The sequence below is a fragment of the Meles meles genome, chromosome 7 (genome assembly GCF_922984935.1).
Source record: "Meles meles chromosome 7, mMelMel3.1 paternal haplotype, whole genome shotgun sequence".
NCBI classification, from domain to species: Eukaryota; Metazoa; Chordata; class Mammalia; order Carnivora; family Mustelidae; genus Meles; species Meles meles.
Window position 1 is genome coordinate 107,145,222 of NC_060072.1, and position 17,418 is coordinate 107,162,639.

General features: G+C 38.4%; 2 protein-coding genes across 3 annotated transcripts in view; one reads left to right on the forward strand and one right to left on the reverse strand.

Moving 5' to 3' along the window:
- The window catches only part of NDUFA9 (NADH:ubiquinone oxidoreductase subunit A9), a 35,107-nt gene extending 31,727 nt beyond the window's left edge, over window positions 1–3,380 (reverse strand). Inside the window, exon 1 of the mRNA XM_046012986.1 lies at window positions 3,238–3,380. Coding sequence (XP_045868942.1) covers window positions 3,238–3,286 — 49 coding nt within the window. The 5' untranslated portion in view covers window positions 3,287–3,380. The remainder of the gene's footprint in view (window positions 1–3,237) is intronic.
- The window catches only part of AKAP3 (A-kinase anchoring protein 3), a 35,527-nt gene continuing 21,474 nt past the window's right edge, over window positions 3,366–17,418 (forward strand). Inside the window, exons 1-3 of one of the 2 annotated variants that reach the window (XM_046012984.1) lie at window positions 3,366–4,136; window positions 9,780–9,887; window positions 12,669–12,764. In XM_046012984.1, coding sequence (XP_045868940.1) covers window positions 12,669–12,764 — 96 coding nt within the window. In that variant the 5' untranslated portion in view covers window positions 3,366–4,136; window positions 9,780–9,887. The remainder of the gene's footprint in view (window positions 4,137–9,779; window positions 9,888–12,668; window positions 12,765–17,418) is intronic. The other variant, XM_046012985.1, reaches the window with a different exon arrangement.

Sequence of the window (17,418 nt, forward strand, 5' to 3'; positions counted from 1 at the left end):
ATGAGCTACTATAACGTATTTATACACTGACAGAAATGACCCAGTAGAAGGGGAAAATGAATGATTCAGGAGAGGGAATACACAGGTAACTGAAGATGGGATGGAATGCAAAACCAAAGAACTGGCTTTAGATCAAAGTACGAGGCGTTTATCCACTATCACAGGAGGGAAAGCTGAGAATTATCAAAGCTCAGCTATTAGATTTTTATGGTGGGAAAAAGATCGTTCTCATCTGATTCCTCTGATTTCTAGGTAAAGGTGAGAATGAGAGAGAAGCACATGTTACAAGTTTTAGGAAACTGACAATGTTAAATAATCATATGGAAAAGGGAAAACAAATTTCTTTGAAAAACAGAATATTGAAAATCTACTTGATATAAATGTATTCATGAATTTAAAATAAGGTCAGTTTGGAGTTTTCTGCAGCTCAGTTCTTTACTATTCAGAGATACGCAGGAAATATGTGTAAAGTTTCGTCTAGTGTTTTGTTTTGTTTTGTTTTGTTTTGTTTTGTTTTGTTTTAAATGCCACAGGCAGATGGGCTGGGGAGTTAAGAATATATGAGGGAATGATTAGAATGCTCAATAAGGAAGAAAATGAGGACACTGGATAAAGCAGGAAGAATGACTAGAGTCAAGGAATTAATACCACAAATGATTGTTAGGAGTATTATAGTAAATGCATATAAAGCATTTAGCACATTATGCAGCACATGTTAAGCACTCCGTGAGTAATAGAAGCTTTCACTTGTTATTACCCCAAAATCTTTCAGGTGATGTTACACTAACCTCATGGGATTGTTTATTTTTCCCCAGCAATTACAGGTCAATCACTATTCTAGAAACTGACTAGCACAATAAAAAAGACAGTCCCTGGTCTTAGGGAGCTTACATTTTAGAGGGCTGACTTGAAAATTAATATATGGGTAGGTACCTATCATAGTGCCTTGCACTAGTAGGTCCTTAATAAATCTAAGTTGTTACCTTCTTTGGCTCCAACCTCTCTATTTTCTTCCATATATTATGAACACCATTAGGAGAGTAATAGTCTTTATTCATTATATTCTTCTGCTCAAAAACCTCTATTGGCTTTTTACTATAATACATAAACCAATCTTCCCCAAACATAGTTGCTTGCACACTGCATAAGTTTTAAGCATTTATAAATCACACATACATTCTGTGTAGTACCAATATGTCATATACATTATAAAGCATATTAAAGCACTTAGAATAGTGTCTGGTATATACTTTGAACTACGTGTTAGCTATTGTTGTTACTGTTACTGAAAATGTTTTTTTTAAGTTCTAATACTGCATTTTTGTATCTCACTGATTCCTCTTGCAAAACCCACTTTCCAGACCACTGGACAAAACTTCTTGACTTTCAAAGTCCTCCATTATTTGATCCTACCTAACATATTCAACTTTCTTTCCTACTATTCCATATCTACAGGTAGTAAGTTCACTGCCTCCTAATTACTCTGTGATTCCATTCCCACCACCTTGTCCTTGCCCATGCCAGGAAAATGCCTAGTTTCTCTGACTTTCCAAATCATACAATCCTAAAAAACAAAAAGAAAAATCAGTGGAAGCACTGAAATTCTCCACTGCTCTTCCAATCTTCCCTCATTACCTCAAATGATACTAATCTTTCCCTTTTCTGATCTCCTAGGGTACTTAGTAGTCTCTCCACATCTCACCATATACAATTGTTTCACACAGTTCTGTTCCATAGTTTTTTTGTTATGTTATACAACAGACTGGCCTCTCTAGAGTTGATGGAAAGCTTACCACAGACAATAAAGCACAGAGGTTAACAGAACAAGCTATGGTTTCAACTAAAAAGAAGTTAAAGTGAAAATATTTACTGATTTTTAAAATACTTATTCTAATCAATATTTATCTTAAAATATTTAGGACTGTGCTTAGCAAACAGCCAATACACAAAAATAGCAGTTATTATCATTCATGATCTACATTATGTCCCACCTATGTAATACTTTCACAAGAATCAACAAATGTCTTTGCAAAAAAGTCATAGCTACAAAACCACCCACTATAAACAATGTGAACCAATCACCTTTCCAGTGGTATGTAGCAGCTCTACCCAAGACGGAAAATAGAAATGTGTGCTACAAATACTCCTCACTTGCTCCTCACCCTAAACATCAGAAGGACTTGTGGAGCTTTTTTAAAACCTAAGGTGCAAGGAGTCAGTCTCAAAAACTCTGATTCAATAGCTCTGCAATGAGTCCCCATTTCTGTTTTTTCTAAAGCACTAAAAATGATTCTGACATACAGCTAACTTTGAGAGCAAATGATATTTGATGATGACCTGACTACACTACGGAAAAACACAACTTTTGGAGGCTGACTGGGGCAAATCTGTGAAAGGGTGGAAAGGGAAGAATGATAATAAAGTGTAACTGTATTTCCAATTTCCTAGCTTTTCTTGCCTCGTTTCTTGAGTGTAAGAGCAAATGTATATTTTCAACTTAAGGACCATGACAGCAGATCCAATCAGAACAGAAGGAAAAATGAACAATGCTTAGACAAACCTTAAGATACCCTTTACTCTTCTTCACGTTCCTTTCCACCAAGCTCCTGATTGTTCTCTCCAGCATCCCTCACTTCCCCAGGCTCCAGTGTCTCCACCTAACACATTCTACATATGCAGGGGTTTTTTGACTCAGAAAGTACTTTATAAATATTACTTTATTTAATCGTTTCGTTAACTCCCTGACATTGTGGTATTACCATCCCCACTGTAACATGAAGAATCTGAAATTGAGACAGATTAAGGGCTTGCACAAGGTCGTACAGTTAATTCATTAAGAAACTTCTCTCACTATCCTTTTTCTTCCATCCTTTTCAGATCTCACCCCCGCCCCAACCCCCGAATGTCCCGCCTCCGGCCACACACAATAATTTCTCATAACCTCAAACCCTTACGACCCTATGAGAACTGATCTTTCGATCCTTTACATGTCCTGCACTTCCTCCTTTTCCCTTCCCACTGCTCACGTTCGCTCAGCACAGACCCCTTCCCAAGTGTACAATTCAATGTGAGCCAAGGAGGGGGAAAGGAAAGCAGAAACTACAGGCAGTCCTAGACCTAGAAAGACCAAGGTGGTCGGGGAGTCGGCGTGACCGCTGCGGCACCGCGCCACTCTCAACACTTCCGATCCCCGTCTCGGAATCTCGAACGGGGGCCGCTGTTCCCGGTGACACTTACGTGACATTGGCAGGGCCCGGACAACCCGGGGGTGAACGGCGGCCGCCATCTTCTCCCACAATCCCCCACGGCCGGCGCTCCGACCCACTACCGCTACTGAGCTGGGCCAAAAGTCATCGTCCACGTCTGTCTGCGCAGGCGCGAACCGAGAAGCGAAGGGGTGGGTCGGAGATAGGGGTAGTATATGGAGAGGGGAGAGCTGGGGAAAGAGAGAGCAAGGCGCAAGGGAGGAAAGGTGGAGGAGAGGGCAAAGAAGGGAAATAGAGAAGAATCTTGGGATTAGAATCTCAGACCTGGGGTTGACCGAAAAGATAATCTCATTGCCAGAGAACGTGAAGTTCAGAGTCAACCAGTGACTGACTGAAGGGCGTGCAAAATGGCAGCAGAACCCAAGCTTCAGGGACCCCAACTTTACTGACTCTCAGTTCAGGTCTTTATTTCCTGAAAATGTCAGAGCAGCTCTGGTGAGACTAGGGGAAAATGGAGGCGTGGCCCCGGCACTCAGGAAGTTCTTAGACAAAGGAACCGGGGTCCAGAGGAGAGGTTGAACAAGAAAGAAGTGAGGCGGGAGGGCAGAGAAGGGAAGGAAGAGAAATAGAAATCAGTATGTGCACGTCGAACTCGCCAAGCACATTGTCTCCTCGGAGCCCTAGCTCTTGCTCTACCCTTTACCTGGGATGCTCACTCAGAAGTCTACACCAGCTCAGGTTTCTGCTCGGAGGAAACTACTCTGACACCCCAGGTGGTCATCATTCCGTCCTCTCTTTGTTGTTTTTATTTAATATGAAAGCACTTATTCCACCTGACATGACTCCAGGGATTCTTAACCTGGGGTGTGATTCATGAGTGGGCTCAAGGAAGTCTGTGAACCTCCTGAAATGTTAAGTAAAATTTAGCGGGTATGTATGCCACTGCACTTTTTTCTAGAAAGAAACTCAAGACGAGTCTAGAACAATATAATTTTTTTTATAATTTTTATTTTCTTAACCGTGGAGTCTGAGAATCTGCACTGTTCTAGAAAGAGGTTTCTAGAGCCTGGGGAGATTGCAGAAAGATTAAACACTTGCATTTTTAAGTAGTTTATTACGGTTGCTCAAATTTTCTGCGTGGGAGACAGCAACAAGCAATCTGTCCTGAGACATCTGCCATGGGTTTATTAGAAAACAAACTAGTTTGGGGGATCTTTCTAGATTTGTTAATTCTTTCAGTGCTGTGTTTTTGTCAAGAGGAAAGTAGTGTGAGTTGCTTGGATGGACAAAAGTCCCCTAATGAGTAGAGCTTGCCTATTACTGGGCTTGTGAGATCCGTTGTTTCCCACTCCCATTCCACCCCCACTATTTCCTGAAGTGTCATGTACCAAACTGAATTGGAAGAGAAAAGAAACTCTTAAAGGAAAGAAAATGTCTTGAGGCTATTTTATCAGAGAGGTTTGATAATATTACAGTCTTACATTTCTTGGCCTCATCCAGTGTTCACCCAGCACTTAAAATTCTCTAATATTTGCTTCTGGGGTCAATATGAATATAAAATACTTGACTGGTTCTGATAAACTGGCAGACCCCACTATCATGAGCGGCCTCCTAACACCTGTGTAAAATGGCAAGGCTGCTATTTTACATCTTGAAGCCCAACACTGGCTCATATTCTCAATACTAATTTCAAGATGACATATTGTTGAAAGAGCACTGACTTAAAACTCAGAATATTAGATCCCAGTCCTCGCTCTATCAGTTAATAGTTGTCATCTGGCAGGTTTCTTTTTTTTTTAAAGATTTTATTTATTAATTTGACAGAGAAAGAGAGAGATCACAAGTAGGCAGAGCAGCAGGCAGAGAGAGAGGAGGATGCAGGGGGGCTTGATCCCAGGACCCGGAGATCATGACCCGAGCCAAAGGCAGAGGCTTAACCCACTGAGCCACCCAGACACCCCCTGGGCAGGTCTATTTACATACCACCAAAGTTTCAAAATTCTAGACTGTTAGAGCTGGAAGGGCTCTTAAGAGATAACTAAGCCCAATTCCTTTAAAGATGAAGAAACTGTGACAGTATAAAAGATCATCAGTAGATAAAAAACCTTGTTGAAGGAAGCTTGTAACAAACCAGTTGCTTCTGAATTTGTTAAAAATTTTTATCTTGTGGCCTTGATCAAGATTCTTTTTGTTTCATGAAAACTATGTACTAGTCCTATACTTAATCGTTAGTTAAAAGTTCATAGGGTAGGGGCACCTGGGTGGCTCAGTGGGTTAAGCCCACTGTGCTGAGCGAACGTGAGCAGTGGGAAGGGAAAAAGGGAAAAGGAGGAAGTGCAGGACATGTAAAGGATCGAAAGATCAGTTCTCATAGGGTCGTAAGGGTTTGAGGTTATGGAAAATTATTGTGTGTGGCTGGAGGCGGGACATTCGGGGGTTGGGGCGGCGATGAGATCTGAAAAGGATGGAAGAAAAAGGATAGTGAGAGAAGTTTCTTAATGAATTAACTGTATGACCTTGTGCAAGCCTTTAATCTGTCTCAATTTCAGATTCTTCATGTTACAGTGGGGATGGTAATACCACAATGTCAGGGAGTTAACGAAATGATTAAATAAAGTAATATTTATAAAGTACTTTCTGAGTCAAAAAATCCCTGCATATGTAGAATGTGTTAGGTGGAGACACTGGAGCCTGGGGAAGTGAGGGATGCTGGAGAGAACAATCAGGGGCTTGGTGGAAAGGAACGTGAAGAAGACCATTGAAGATAAATTATAACCCAGAGATAGTCAGTTTGAGCAAAATATCTGCAAATTTGTTTGTTTGTTTGTTTGTTTTTACAAAAGGTAAGATGCTTATAACTCAGAGTCAAGGCTGGGTCCACAAAAGGAAGTGATTCCATGGGCTTTGCACAAAAAAATTTAGTTGATGCTGAATTTTTGTTTCTTCCTCTCTGTACCCATCTGAATTTGTTCACATATAATACTCTATTGTTTTAAGTGCAATCCAATGGCAAAATTTTCCCCGCCCATATTCCCTGCCCAATTACTTAAAGAGAAAATTAATTAGGGGAAAGCAAGCCCAGTCCTTCCAAACTAAACATCAGAGACATGGAGTGTATTTTAACCTATCCCCCTTGTCCTTTGACAACTCAGTTTCTGATAGCCTCACTACTGTTGCTATAGAGATAATGATATCACTAGTTGTGATTCTGATGTCACTCTTCAGTCCCAACAAGGGGGAGGTACATGGAAGGCTGGAGGAGGAAACAAGATCTTGAGCTGAGCAAGAACATCCCAGCATCTTTATTGACTTTTAACGTATAGTCTGGAGTCTTCTGTGGTTCACTCTTCCAGTGCTACAGAGGTAGGAAATCCACTGGACTGATAAAAGAGCCTATTTTCTGAGCCTCTGTACTTAAAAAGGAGAATTCAGTGACAAGTGATGGTTAACTTTTAATGTTCAACCCAGCCTCCCTTCTTGCACAGTTTAAATTTTACATCAGGGTTTTCTGGAAATAAATGAGCTTCTCCCTCAGTAGTGTAACAGCTAAACCTATCATCTTTGCTGCTGAAATTTTAACTTAATTGCAGATTTAACCAGATCTCCTTGGCCATCCTTTTGGGATCACAAAGGGGACTTACTCCTCACTTCCCAATTTGATGATGAGTCTGGAAGCTTAACTACCTGCTGACTTCTCTTCATTGTGTATCTATTCGAAAAGTTGTGTTTTTTGTTTTTTGGGTTGTTTTTTTTTTCTCCCAGTGCTCTAATAACAAAAGTAGCTCTGAGTCCTGTGTCCTGATTCTCATTTACTTTCATCATCTCTACTGTTATTTCTGAAGCCTTGACTAGACAATAGAGAACATGAAAAAGTCAGGATATATATAAAGCCTTGTGGAGGAAGTATCTATTTATGAGGCACCAGGAGAAGAAGTTAAGGGAAAGTGAAAATGGAGGAGATCCACAGAGAAGCTAACAGTGAATGGTATCTCCAAGGGAAAAGACACACACACACACACACACACACACACACACTTCTAATCCTTAAATAATCAATTGTAACTGATGTCAAGAATAACAAAATTTATTGAGTGCGTACAATGTACCTGGCACTTAAAAGAAGGGAATGAGAGAAAAAGAGAATAGATATAATTGAATATATTCTTCCTTTTTAAAACTAGTAATAAAACTTGGTTGAATAAACTTTAAAACATGATGAGATAGGTATCAACCCAGCAAAAGGTTCATTTATGTTGCCTGTAATTTGGGCTTTTCTGTGACTTTAAGAACCTTGAATAAACAGGAGCCTCTTGCTTATGATGGATATAGGAGGAAAATGTCTTGAGATAGAGCTGTGGTCTGAAGTACAGGAATCATAACCAAATCCCTGTGTTATGCCCTCTCTGTTTGGGTTTCATGATTTGCATTCCTCCTCAATTATTACTGAGGCAGTAACCACACTGGCACTTTTTAAGGGTTGTCCTTTCTATGGGCCACAGGATCCCTCTTGGCTATAGAAAAATTTCATACCTTCTGGAATGTTAACCTGCAAAGCTGTATTATTTAAAGGAATATATCCAGTATTTTTAACATTTCCTTTCTGGCACTCAGTTTCTTAATCTATAAAATAAGGTTATTAGAATAAATGGCTTCTAGGGTCCATTTATCTATACACTTATTTAGCTTTCTTTCCTCATCAAATTTAATAGAGAATACAAAGCATCTTTTTTATTTTCTATCCTAACTCTGGGATATTATTCAACAACTTTGAGCTTAAGATATTTATGAATTTGTTCATTGGGTCCATTAAACTCTAGATTTTCCTTCCCTCTTTTTCAAATTTCATTATGGGAAATGTATACAGGTTTAGAAGTATGAATATCATTATCATCAAAAGATATTTAAGTACTTCATATAAATACAACTAGCCAGGACATTTAGGGAGTTTAAAATCTAAAAGAAGCTTCATGGATGCAGATAAAAATGCAGAAGATATACAAAATAGAATAAAAACATTAGTACATGTAAGTAGAAGTGTTTGTTGGATATATATGACTAAAAGGTTGTTGATTTATTGGTGTTATTGGGATAGGAACTTCTGTTAATTAAACATTGGATAATTATTTATACCTTGAATGTGTTTCTGGGGTGAACTTATCCCCAAAAGGAACCAAGCTTCAAGAAAGCCTGAATGTGTGGCTTACCACCAGAGCAAACTCAAGCAAACCATTTTTGTTCTTCTCAGATTCTCCTATTTAAGAAAGAAAGAAAAGATTACACTACCTGGAATTCGAAATAGGCAGTTTTCTTGTATTCATTCTTTCAGCAGATGATTTTTTTCATTTTATTTTGTTTTATTTTGTTCTAGAATTCATTGTTTATGCACCAAACCTGGTGCTCCATGCAATATGTGCCCTCCTTAATACCCAGTACCAGGATCACCCAATGCCCCACTCCTCTCCCCTTGAAAACCCTCAGCTTGTTTCTCAGAGTCCACAGTCTCTCATGGTTTGTCTCCCCCTCCTATTTCCTCCAACTCACTTCTCTTCCCCAACTCCCAGTGTCCTCCATGTTATTCCTTATGCTCCACAAGTAAGTGAAACCATATGATAATTGACTCTCTCTACAGCGGATAATTATTAAGCACCAACTTGAAGACACTAGTTACTATGAGGGATCCCGAGATGAGTAAGAAAATGCATCTGTCCTCAAAACACCATCTTATAATCAAAAACTAATGATGTACTGTATGATCACTAACATAACCTAATAAAAATATTTTTTCACTTAAAAATAATTACAGAGATGAAATATACATGAGCAATTAAAGGACTAGATGGGATGTAAAGGTTGAAACAAAATATGATGGAAACTTTGGCAGAGGAGCAATCACGTTCAATTAGATATTTAGAAAATATTTTATAGACGTGGTAAGCTTCTCCTGAGCTACCAAGAATGGGTGGGATTTAGAGAGAGATCATGGGGGGGGGGTGGGGTGTGCATGGATATTCCAATATGAGAGTACAATGCCCTAAGGTCTTCTATTTAAATGTCTCAGAAGAGGAAGCACAGGGAAAATTTTTGACCTGGAAGCTAGTGCTAACATTAACTATATATGCTCTTTGCAACATGAAGATATGTATTTCTCTCAAGTCCTCAAAAGAATATTTACAAAATGCTTTGAGATCCATGAATTCAGGACACTTATTCTTCATCCTAGCTACCACTTTTCTGACTTCCTAATCAAGAAGTTTGAGATGAAGTTAAAAACTTCTAGTTTTGTCCTTGTTAAATAACCCTAGATACCACTGATTTGAAAGTAGAGAATAACAATAGTCATTTCAGACAGTGTTGGCTAGAAGATGGAGCCTTTTTTTTTTTTTTTTTTGTCTCTGAGAACATCAGACTGCACCCAGCATAAGATGTGGCCTTTAAATTGAATGTCATTTTGTGCTCATGACCTGTGTACTACATGTGAAAAATAATAAGTAAGTCAAAATCATTATTTGGTAATAAGATCAATAGGGTTCATATGTAAAATCAGTCATTTTTATTTGTGTCTTTCCATTGCAGATCCCTTATATTTCATGGCAGGAGGGGTGGGTGAATATAGGGATAGTGAAGACAACAACAAATTAATCACGAGCTTTCCTCGTATTTCAGAACCTGTCCTCAGTAAGAGTAAGTGATCACATAATTTCCTTCCTTATGTACTTAATTTTCATTCTTGCTTTTTAATTACAATATATAACTTAAATAAGTCAGGAACCCCTATTGATTTTGTCATTTTCTATTAGATGTAATTCATTAAGATAAAATATCAACTGGAGATTGAAAGGTAAGCTTCTGGCTTTCACTTGTTCTAGCAACAGTTCAGAGCAAACTATTTCTGAGTCTTCTCATTTGCTGTCCAAGTAATAGTAACATCCATTCCTTTGTTCATGGTACTGTGCTTACTCAAGTATAAGAATATTAGCATATAATAGTTGCTGAGAGACAATAAAGGCTTAACTTCAGAGACATTAAGAACTCCCTTGTTATGGTTTTAAAAAATTTGAAATAAGATACCAAAGAATGTTAAGAAATCATAGAAAAAAATTTTTTTTTTGAAATCATAGAAAATTTTTAAAGAATAAATAAAAATGAATCTGGAGCCAAGCAGTCTTTCTCAGAACCCCCAGACCCAAGCATTCTCATTCTTATGTAGATATACTTTAGAATCACCCTGGATGCTTTTAAGATACTCAGGGGCTAAGTTTCCCCACCCAAAACCAATGAAATAAGGTCCTTCAGGAGGTAATATCTCAGTCAGTATCTTTAAACAGTTCTCTGGGTGATTCTAACATCTAACTGAGGAAAACCCATTATGTTCCCAAGGAAACTATTCTATTACAATGCCAGGAAGAGTAAGACACTGTCCCTAATCAGAGTTAGTGATTAGGGTGTGAAAACAGGTACAGATCTTTGTGGGAGCAAAGGACAAGTAGCTCTTAAAAGGTCTTCTATTTTTTTTAAAATAATTACTTGTAATACTCTATATAAGAAAAATAATAAATCCATTTATAAATAAGCTTAAATCTTGTGTAATCTGTATTTGATTTGTGTTGGTTTTATCTTGAGAGAGGATGTCAGCCCCCACCATTGCCCAAAGTCCTTTAAAACAGACATTTCCAATTAACCCAGATACTCAACCCTTAATAATGTTTAACTTATTTCAAGCAATTTTTTATAAAATTTAATTTCACTGTTTAAAAAAAAAAGATAAGCTTCTGGACTTTATTGTAACAGTTTAAAACAACTTACAACAATTTTAGGATTTTTTTTATTTATTTGAGAGAGAACACGCACAGGAGCAGGGGGGAGAGGCAGAAGGAGAAGCATACTCCTCCCTAAGCAGGGAGCTGAGGTCAATTCCAGGATCTCTGGATTGGGACCTGAGCTGAAGGCAGGCGCTTAACCCCTTAACTGGCTGAGCCAGCCAGGCACCCCTATAACAATTTTAAATAAGTGTTTTATCTTCTTCAAACCAAATATGAGAATACACGCACGCGCACACACACACACATTTCTTTTTGGTTTTTTTTTTAAGATTTTATTTATTTATTTGACAGAGAGAGAGATCACAAGCAGGCAGAGAGGCAGGCAGAGAGAGAAGGGGAAGCAGGTTCCCTGCTGAGCAGAGAGCCTGATGTGGGGCTCGATCCCAGGACCCTGAGATCATGACCTGAGCCGAATGCAGAGGCTTTAACCCACTGAGCCAGTCAGGCGCCCCCCCCACACACACACATTTCTAGACGACATTTACATTAGAGAGGAAAAATTGGCCATCTTATTCCACCTTGTTGAGAAAAATTGGCCATTTTATTCCACCTTGTTAAGCAAAGTTTATAATGAAAGAAGGGAACATCAGTGTGGAAGCCTAGTAATGGAAGTCTGGCGTGGAAAAAGAGGTCAAAGAAAAGCTTCTTGTAGATTATCAGTGGACAAATATTATAATTAGCCATGTTTTCAAAGACTCTCAAATTAAGATAAAATTCTAAGAAAAGTAGACAAGACTAAGGCCAAAGGAATAGGGACTGTTATGCTAAATTTTGAGGTTAGCAAAAATCAAGTATAAGCAATTCTTTCATGAAAAGTGGCAACAAATGAAAAAAGAAAGTGGTAACAGCTAGAGGGTGGGAGAAGGCAGCTAAAATGATTATCAGTTTTCTGGTTATAAGACCAGCTAGATGGCAGTGCCATTACTGAGATTAGGGAGTAGAGCAAAATATTGGGAAGGTTATGAAACAATCAACAACAGCAAGGGCATTCATGCAAAGGTCCACTGAATGGTGTATGTGACATCTCTTTTCTCCTGGCACCAGAAGTTTGGCTGAACCATGGAGACTAAGAATTTCCCCACCCTTAGCTATCTGGAGGAGGGATTAAGCTCCTCTTAAGGAGGAACTGCTAGACTTACTGCTAATAGAAGTTAAGTTAGTGCTCCAGAAATTAATGAAAATGAAGCATCTACTACTTTAAAAATAAAAGTTGGTGGGGACAAAAAGTAATAAGTCAGTGGGGCAAGAATGGGCAGGGAAAATATAAATTAATTGTATTTTGATCACCTTGAGTTTTGAGTGTCTAGTGAAAATCCAGGATGTGGAAAGGCTATCAAGCAAGGACACATAGAGCAGGACATGGCTACGTAGGTTCATTCATGAACAAATCTCTGGTAAGTACCTCTAGCATATACCAGGCACCGGCCTCAGTACTAGAGATACAAATATTTAAGAAATCTTCATGCAATTGAGAACTGAGAATGGAGAGATCTAGAGATTTGTGCATTGTAGTAGCTCTTGGGACAAGTCTCTATTGAAAGCGTTGCTCCTGTTGGGCACACCTCAGTCATTTGTCTTACTTCTCCTTCATTTCATGTAACTTGTCCTTTGATGGTCCTTTCTCATTTTTTTCTACTTCCAGATGTCAGAAAGGGTTGACTGGTTACAAAGCCAAAATGGAGTATGCAAAGTTGATGTCTATTCACCTGGAGACAGCCAGCCCCAGGACTGGAAAATGGTAAGGTCCAACTTCTTTAGAAATACTGATTTAGGAATAAGTGGAATACACCATCACTGCTCACCTCTCTGACTCACTACTCTTTCGTTACTCACTACTCACTTAAAATTCTTGGCGAAAAACATGAACAAAAAATTCTCACCATAATTGTTTTGGGGGGAACATCCTATATATGGTAATTTCATAGAAATATAATTAATGTAAAACCTATATATTATAGCTGTAAAAATTTTTTTTTAATTTTAAATAGAAGGGGATTTTATTTCTAACAAATGTCTACAAAGTTCATAGAAACTATTTTTGAAATGTAGGATGCCTCAAAATTCTCAGAACTATAAGCTCTCATCTAAGTAATGTTATCATTCTGTTGTCATCATTCAACAAACATTTATTAAGTACTTAGTATCAGGCACTATAATTCAGGGTCCAGTCAGAAGATGGAAACCATAGCAAATAATGTGATACTAAAAAATTTTGTCTACCCCTGAAACAAATAATTCATTATATGAGTTACTTCATATGTTGGATGAGTTACTATAGAGTTAGAGCCAAACAAAACTGCTTTTATTAGATATTTTATTTACCTCTGTTCTTTCATGTAGAAAAACAAAAGATAGATGAATTTCAATACTAAATCAAGTAAACAAAAAAAGTCATGATTTTCCATTAAGGAAGAACCACTCCAGGAGATGCAAAAAGAAGAAAAAAAGAAAAAAAGAAAAAAAAGAAAGAAAGAGGGGTTCCTGGGTGGCTCAGTCTGTTGAGCATCTGCCTTCCACTCAGGTCATGATCTCAGAGTCCTGGGATCAAGCCGGTATCAGGCTCCCTGCTCAGTGGTGGGAGCTTGCTTCTCCCTCTCCCTCTGACCCTCCCCACTGCCCGGTCTCTCACTTTCTCTCAAATAAATAAATAAAATCTTCAAAAAAAAATAAAAAATTATAAAAAAGAAATAAAATCAATTTCTGCCCTCACAGACCTTACTATTAATTTGGGAAAATAAAAAATAGATGTGTGAAAATATAAAAATAATTTAAAAGTTCTAAATAACAGACCCCAAATATAAGAAGTTCATGATAATTTGCCAAACAGCTTTTCTGACCATAATTGCTATAGGTATTTAAAGAACAGATCAAAGTGGGAAGAGGTCAGAGAAAATTTCATAAAGTATCTTTAACAGAGAGAGGTGAAGGAGACGAGGATGGTAGGTAGACATGTTGACTTCAAACTAGGTACTGGAGCGGAAGAACACTTGCTATCATGTGGAAATAGGAAGACATCACTGCTTGTAGTTAGTGCTTTTATGAATGACAAGTACTGATAGCTTATAGCCTCAATTCTAAACTTTCAGCCATTAGATTCAAACGTCCAGTTTTCAACAACAATCACAAGATATACAAAGAAACAGGAAAGTATAGCTCACTCAAATGAAAAAAGTAGGGGCGCCTGGGTGTCTCAGTGGGTTAAAGCCTCTGCCTTCGGCTCAGGTCATGATCCCAGGATCCTGGGATCGAGCCCCACATTGGGCTCTCTGCTGGGCAGGGAGCCTACTTCCCTTCCTCTCTCTGCCTCTCTCTGCCTACTTGTGATCTCTGTCTGTCAAATAAATAAATAAAATCTTTAAAAAAAAAAAAAGGAAAAAAGTAGATCAACGGAAATTATGTCTGAGAAAGACCTGATGGCAGATCCGGCAGATCCACTAGACAAAGACTAAAAACTTGGGGCACCTGGTTGGCTCAGTCAGTTGAGCATCTGCCTTCAGCTCAGGTTCTGGTCCCAGGGTCCTCAGATTAAGCCCCATGTCAGGCTCCCCACACAGCAGGGGATCTGCTTCTCCCTCTTCCCCTGCCCCCCCCACTTGTGCTCGCTCTCACGCGCGTTCTCTCTCCCTCTCAAATAAATAAAGAAAATGAAAATCATCTCCTAAAAAAACAAAAGAAATAAACGAAAAAACAATTGCCTTAAAGATGCTCAAAGAACAAAAAGAAACACGTGGAGAAACCCAAGAAAACAATGTATGAACAAAATGCAAGTATCAATAAAGAGAAAACCTAGAGATAATGTCGAAGAAGTTCTGCAGATGAGAAGTATCTTATGTACATTACTATAGGAGTACAAATTTTGTGCATATTCTCTCATTTAGTACTAATTGCAATCATATAAGGAAATTATTAAAATTAACAATAATTACCTCATGATCCATCAATTCCACTTCCAAGTGTAAATCTGAAGGAAACAAAATCACTATTTCAAAGTGATAGCTGCAGCCTGTGTTCACTGTAGCATTATTCACAATAGCCAAGACCTGGAAGCAAGCCAAGTGTCCATCCATGGATGAATGAATTAAAAAAACGTGGCATATGCACAATAGAATATTATCCAAGCATAAAAAGAAGGAAATCTTGCCATTTGCAATAACATGGATGGACCCAAAGGGTGTAAGCTAAGTGAAATAAGTCAGACAAAGACAAATACTGTATGATCTCATTTACATTTAGAGTCTTAAAAAACAAAACTCTTAGATAAAAAGAACCGATAGGTGCTTGCCAGGGGTGCGAGGTGTGAGAGTGAGCTAAATTGGTTGAAAGAGTCAAAAGGTATAAACTTCAAATTATAAGATAAATAATTCCTGGGGATTTGATGTACAGCATAGCAACAATAGTTGTTAATACTGTATCGTATATTTGAAAGTTGCGAAGAGAGTAGATCTTAAAAGTTCTCATTATAATAATTTTGAGCTATGGTGTGGTGAGGGATGTTAATGAGACTTATTGTGATCATTTTGCAATATATACAAATACTGAATCATTATATTGTATACCTGAAACTAATACAATGTTTTATGTCAATTAAATCTCCATAAAAAATAATAAGCTTTCAGCCATGCATCAAAAGTAAACAGAAACACAAGACTCACCTGTCCAGAAATCAAAGAACACTTCTACTTCCAAGTGGACACAAAATTCTTAATTACTTTGAGCTTGAGGGGCGCCTGGGTGGCTCAGTGGATTAAGCCGCTGCCTTCGGCTCAGGTCATGATCTCAGGGTCCTGGGATCGAGCCCCGCATCGGGCTCTCTGCTCCACAGGGAGCCTGCTTCCTCCTCTCTCTCTGCCTGCCTCTCTGCCTGCTTGTGATCTCTCTCTCCGTCAAATAAATAAATAAAATCTTAAAAAAAAATTAAAAAAAAAATTACTTTGAGCTTGAGATGGGCAAAAAAAAGCTAGCAACACAAATTTTCCATTGTTTTTTACCCAACAGAGAATATATCTCTATAAACAATTAATCCATTAAAGAGATCACCAAATGGTTAAACAATAAAACCAAATTCTTGATGACCACTGTCACCAATGGTTATTGGCCATCAAGAAGCCAAATTGAATGTCAAAAACAAAATTAGTACAGAGAAAAATTAAAACTAGAAAAAACAGAATGGGGATGGCTGGGTGGTTTAGTCATTTAAGCTGCTGCCTTCAGTCCAGGTCATGATTCTAGGGTCCTGGGATCAAGCCCCGCATCGGGCACCCTGCTCAGCGGGGAGTCTGCTTCTCTCTCTCCTTCCCACTCATGCTCTCTCTTGTTATCTCTGTGTCTCTCTTTCAAATACATACATACATACATACATAAAATCTTGAAAAATAATGCAAAGTTCTATTGCCACCTTGGATTCACCTCTGAGGCCAAAGGCAATATGCACCGCGTACCCTTCCCTCCAGATAATATTTATCTCTGTTAGGTGGATCTGCTGGACATCTTGGTACAGACTTCCAAAACTGTTAAAAGATCATTTTCAGAGAAGGTGTAATAATGACTTTCATGTATATATAAAAGTAAACTCATGGTGGGGCTCAGACTGGGTCAAATAATGTGTGTAAAGTGGGAACACAGTGCCTGGCAAACACAAGTATGTAAGAAATAGTAGCTAGTAGGGACGCCTGGGTGGCTCAGTTGGTTAAGTGTCTGCCTTCAGCTCAGGTCATGATCCCCGGATACTAGGACTGAGTCCCACATCAGGATCCTTGCTCAGGGAGGAGACTGCTTCTCCCTCTGCCTCTGCCATTCCCCCTGCTTGTGCTCTCTCTCTCTCTCTCTCTGACATATAAATAAAAAATCTTAAAAAAGAAATAGTAGCTAGTAACTTATGTGACACTTGATAATTAAAGTGCCAAGTTATTCTTTAAAGATGGGCAATACTTGTAGTCTTTCCTAGACAGATATTACTCTAATATAATTACAGTGTTCCTTTACATTTGATAGTAAATAGGACACACACTTCTTTTTTTTTAAAGTTTTTTTTTTATTATTATTTATTTATTTGACAGACAGATCACAAGTAGGCAGAGAGGCAGGCAGAGAGAGAGAGAGAGGAGGAGGAGGAAGCAGGCTCCCTACTGAGCAGAGAGCCCAATGTGGGGCTCAATCCCAAGACCCTGAGATCATGACCTAAGCTGAAGGCAGAGGCTTTAACCCACTGAGCCACCCAGGTGCCCAGGACATATACTTCTTATTTTAGTCTATGCCTAAGTGAAAATTATAGATTGTAATATAGAAACCTAAAAATATGTATATGTGCTTATTACAGCTAGTGTCCATTAAAGAATCTGTATTCATTCAAAACTAATAAATTGTCCACAGATATTAACTCCTCAATTAAAAAT